This window comes from Plasmopara halstedii, assembly GCF_900000015.1.
Source record: "Plasmopara halstedii genome assembly, contig: Scaffold_3109, whole genome shotgun sequence".
Lineage (NCBI taxonomy): Eukaryota > Oomycota > Peronosporomycetes > Peronosporales > Peronosporaceae > Plasmopara > Plasmopara halstedii.
Genome location: NW_020190012.1, coordinates 39,503 through 44,175, shown reverse-complemented (window position 1 = coordinate 44,175; position 4,673 = coordinate 39,503). Strand labels below are relative to the sequence as shown.

Here is a 4,673-nt window from a genome sequence, read left to right as displayed (position 1 = left end):
GCCATTATAAGCACCACGACCACGATTTCTTCTACCCGATCCGCGCTGCATTGCTTTGTAGTTTTGATGATCGATTAATTTCAAGTAAACATTTTACTCAAATCTTTAAAATCAAGGGTATCGCTCGGCAATTTTCGTGTACGCGTGTACTCTATGTGCTCCCTGACATTAGTGATGCGGGTCACAGCCCAACTAGCACGGCCAGGAGCGCTCGAATTTGTCCCGATATCACTTTACCTGAACGAGCGCGTGATCTATGCCACAGCGTTGTCAAACCATGACTATACCCACAACGTGCGTGCAATGTGATGATCGCCGTTTTCGTGATCATCTGGTCTTCAAATTTAAAACAGGCAAGGCGCCCTTTACTTTGTTTACGCCAGCAATATTAGCCTACAAGTATCAATGACGGCAATATTTCGGCTTAAATCAAAAGCTGTTTAAAGGTTTGGCAACTTCAGCAGATCGGAGCTTATTGACGCTTATAGTAAGCGCATTTTGACTAGCTACTTGTTGAGGTAATTTTAGACTCGCGTTTGCTGTTCCTTACCACATGTATTGCTCTTGAATATGGATTGCATGATGGTGTGGAAACGTGATCAAAATATTCCAAAACGAAAAATGACCAACACTATCGTTTGCTGGATGCTAACATAAGTATGCTTTCCTTCAATAGCCACGTAGATGTGACGTCGCGCGAAGTTCTAGAGACCACAATGTTTTAGCACTTGTCAATTTGCGGACATATTGTGTTAATAATAATTTGTGCAAGTAGGGCCTTTTATATTTCAATCTTCACGCTACAATGGAGACAGCACTACTAGCGCCATGTGACAGCTCACCATTTGATGCAAACATTACGCTAGGTCCTCTTGGCATTGACTATGTACACATCTACTATTGCACGCTTGCTGACCTTCCACTCCTCTCTTTCTCGATGCTACTGCTCTGGCTCTGCTGCCTTTTTTACTTCTGTGCGTTAACACTCGCTCTGTCTCACATTTTTCCTCTTCTCTGACTATACTTTTTCTTTGTTTAATAGTGGGAAGCACAGCAGATGGATATTTCTCACCGACGCTAGCAAGTCTAAGCGATCGCCTGCGGGTGCCTCACAATGTTGCGGGTGTCACTTTTCTTGCCATTGGAAACGGAGCTCCAGACGTCTTTTCAGCTATTGCTGCATACAGCTCTGGGGTTGGGGAAACTGGAGTAAATGAGCTGCTTGGTGGAGCTATGTTTGTTTCTACAGTAGTTGTGGGTGGTGTGGCAATTGCCAGCGATGTGAAGGTGAAACGCTGGGCATTTCTGCGAGACGCGGGGGCATTAATTATCACTCTGGTGATTTTTATGGGTCTGGCAGTGAGCAGCAGAAAAGAGAATTTAAAGGATACAGCCTTAGCTGCAGTGATTTTTTTGGTTATGTACGGATTATATGTTGGCAGTGTGGTGCTCGAAGTATGCTTGAAGGTGAACAGTACAATTGCTAATACCGATCGGGATGCCAAAGTGGAAGGAGAGAATTCTTTGATGATGTCGGCATATTGGCATGCTTTATCACCAAGAGGGAAGAATGTAAAACGAGCATCTAGGTCGGAACCTCAATATGACTTAAAAACGAAACTGAAAACTGAGGAGTATTCGGGAAGGACAACAAATGAGAATGGCGGCGGCGATACATTGGGAATCGACGAGTCAATAGCTAGCGAAATGACAAGCCTTCACTTTTCAAGTCGAGTTTTTGACGATCACTTTGAAGTTGAGGAAGAGGATTCACTATCGTCTCCACTAATTGCGTACCATAAGCGTGATGGTATAAGTGACGATCAAGTTCTACCAGAATGGCAAAAACACCTTCGCTGGAGATGGCGACTCAGGCGTCGTGTAGTCCAATTGTATCAGAGTGATAACTCATTGGTTGTCAAAATTCTTCACCTCCCGCAAGCCCTGCTTGTGCTCGCTCGCGATCTTACAGTGCCTCTTTTTGACAATGAGGCCTGGTCGCGACCCAAAGCGTGTCTATCGCTCGTTACAGTCCCGCTTTTGGTCGCAATGACAAGCAATTACGCAAGTGCTGACGTTTTGGGTGGGAGAAGTTCATACCGTCTTTTGCTGTGGCAAGCTATTTTAGTTTTAGGTAGCTGCGCATGTGCTGTCGCCTCGTTCTTTACACACCGGTCTCACGCACCGCGATCGGTTAAGGCTTCCATTTTGTTCCTTTCCACGGCTTTTATTGCTTGCGTTGTCTGGATCTACGCGGCAGCAAATGAGCTGGTGGCTCTTTTGACGGCGGTGGGTTATATCACTCACGCTAGTAACAGCTTGTTAGGGCTGACTGTACTTGCATGGGGAAACTCTGTCGGTGACTTGATCACAAATGTATCAGTGGCTCGATCTGGGTTCCCGCAAATGGCTATCGCTGGTTGTTTTGGGGGGCCAGTGTTTAACATTTTGCTCGGTATGGGGTTACCTATGGCTTTTGCATTCATATCCGGACGCAGTGAATTTCTGTCACTTGACATTCATGCATGGACATCTTTAACCTTTCTTTTCGTGTATCTTGTATCGTCCTTATCTGTGTTTCGACACTACGAGTATCACTGTCCGGCGTGGTATGGCAAGACACTCATGGTTTATTACATAATCTATTCGTTACTCAATGTCTTTTTTGCATTGCAAGTGGGACAAATGTAAATCAAATCGAGCTTAACATGAACTGATAGGTCAAAGTCAAACGGCTTCTTTCAGCCATTGGTAAACAGGATCTGATATTACGCTATAATGATCGCTTAAGTTGTCGTCAAAGTCATCGATCACACGCGTGACCTGATCGTGGTCATTGCCAACGTTGACATATCTACGCGTTTCGGTCGTCTTTGGTTGCAGTTTCGGCTTATCAGCATTCTCGTGGCTTTCTTTAGGAAGACTGCAATACATGAAATTCTATTTAGCCAGAACTAAATTGTTTTCCATTCAAGTACTCACTGATTGAAATTCCACTCGTATGTAGCTTGATTTGAACCTGAAGTTGCCACATATGAATGTTCAGCTCCTATCTGCTTTGATCATGATACACTTACATTTTGGACTGAAAGCATCCTCTTCACATTCGTTCCACTCAGGACGAACAGTTTTTGTGTGGAGAGGCCCAAAATCACCCAGCCAGCCGTTGTAGTCTACGCGTTGCACGAAGTGTTAGCCCCTCGTATGAGCATTTGTCATTTGAAGTCTTACTTCGCCTTCGAGATTTGGTTTCGCTCTCTGGATGAAGCCGTCGTTTAGGTACACATTTGCATCCAAGGAAGGAGCTGTCCAGCGCAACAGTGCCGTAGAGCTCTTCTTTGAGCGGATCTTTTTGAATGATACCATTTTTGCTTTGGCAATGAAAGAGCTGTAAAACAATTCACATCGAACAGGACAGATTATTTATGAACTTACGTCGGAGGCTTCACCTCAGTAGAATTAGGTACATTTTCTTGACTGAATTTATCCATAAGAGGACTCTTCATGAAATCATCCACTATTTCTAACGCCGCAGCACCTACGATAAAACACTAAATATGGTTCACATTATATCAGCTTCTGTAACAAACGATACCTGTGGTTATTTCACTGATTGGCGTCTTTTTGATACGTAAATTCTGCTCACGTCCGCCCTGTAGCTCTCGCCGCGCGTCATATTCAGCCAATCGAGCCCTAGCTAAAGTCTCCGCTATTCGTTGCGATTGTGTTTTCTTCACTCGCAGGATTTTTTTTCGCCGTGCATCAAGGTCAGGTTGGATTTTTGACTTTACTTTTTGCATCATATGCGAAATCTGACGTTGACGCTGAGGAGGAAGGGGTGGCTGTGTTTGTCGTACATTGACATGTGGGGGGTCCAACCTGTTCTCGTTGCCGATCAGGCTACGCAAATTATCACCTTTTCGTCTTCGTCCACTTTTTATTGAAGATAGTCTAGACTCTGTGTTGCTATAACTGTTCTCTTTGCAGTGTGCAGTACAGTTTTCTTCACTGTCACTCATGATTTCATTCAGCTTACATCCAACTCCATGTGACAGACGCACACACTCCGTGACATAAGTACCTAAAAATTCAGCAAACGTTGATACTGGTAGATTTAGAGGTGGTATTGCCGATTGCACTTTTCTTTGATCGAAACGTTTAAACAGGTCGTCCAACCCTTGTCGCGTACTCAAAGTCGATACTTCCCTTCCTGCGAAGGTCTTCCACGCTAGATCCACGAATTGCTTTCCTAACCATTTACTATAGAAGTCAATCTCGTCAAATGCTGGAGGAAGCGAATATAGATTCAGGTCACCAGCTCCAGTCATTGAGTGGTCATTATTTATTTGTAGATCAGTCTGAGTATTTTTTGACAACTCTGGAATGTCTGATATCTTGACCTCTCCGTCTCGCCAGGTATGTGGCGGCTTGGACCGTAATTCCACCGGTGTCCGCTGCAAGACGCATGAAGTGCCTGAAACTGAACGAGATGCATTGCGTATATAAAAATCCCCAGTTTTAGCCTTGTCATAATTTGTAATGGCGCGCAACTCGTTACAGTTAATACCTTTTAATGAAAAGGTGCGTGCTAGACACTGCACACCATAACACAGTGTAATTTCGAGAATCTCGGAATATCGACTCTTTTCACCCTCAAAGTTGCGCAGATACGT

General features: G+C 44.3%; 2 protein-coding genes across 2 annotated transcripts in view; one reads left to right on the top strand and one right to left on the bottom strand.

The window, feature by feature from the left end:
* Nucleotides 1-805: 805 nt before the first annotated feature.
* Nucleotides 806-2,691, top strand: PHALS_07316 (ca2 :cation antiporter family; the record flags this gene model as incomplete). The annotated part of the gene is made up of 2 exons (XM_024720760.1): nucleotides 806-974; nucleotides 1,043-2,691. The coding sequence occupies 2 exons, from the start codon at nucleotides 806-808 to the stop codon at nucleotides 2,689-2,691; spliced, it is 1,818 nt and encodes a 605-aa protein (XP_024585927.1).
* Nucleotides 2,692-2,727: 36 nt separating this feature from the next.
* Nucleotides 2,728-4,673, bottom strand: part of PHALS_07315 (hypothetical protein F443_03298) — a gene marked incomplete at both ends in the record, with an annotated part of 6,365 nt that continues 4,419 nt past the window's right edge. The window contains 8 exons of the mRNA XM_024720759.1: nucleotides 2,728-2,923; nucleotides 2,983-3,019; nucleotides 3,078-3,173; nucleotides 3,232-3,371; nucleotides 3,436-3,538; nucleotides 3,596-4,003; nucleotides 4,082-4,480; nucleotides 4,568-4,595. Of these exons, the coding sequence (XP_024585926.1) occupies nucleotides 2,728-2,923; nucleotides 2,983-3,019; nucleotides 3,078-3,173; nucleotides 3,232-3,371; nucleotides 3,436-3,538; nucleotides 3,596-4,003; nucleotides 4,082-4,480; nucleotides 4,568-4,595 (1,407 nt within the window). The remainder of the gene's footprint in view (nucleotides 2,924-2,982; nucleotides 3,020-3,077; nucleotides 3,174-3,231; nucleotides 3,372-3,435; nucleotides 3,539-3,595; nucleotides 4,004-4,081; nucleotides 4,481-4,567; nucleotides 4,596-4,673) is intronic.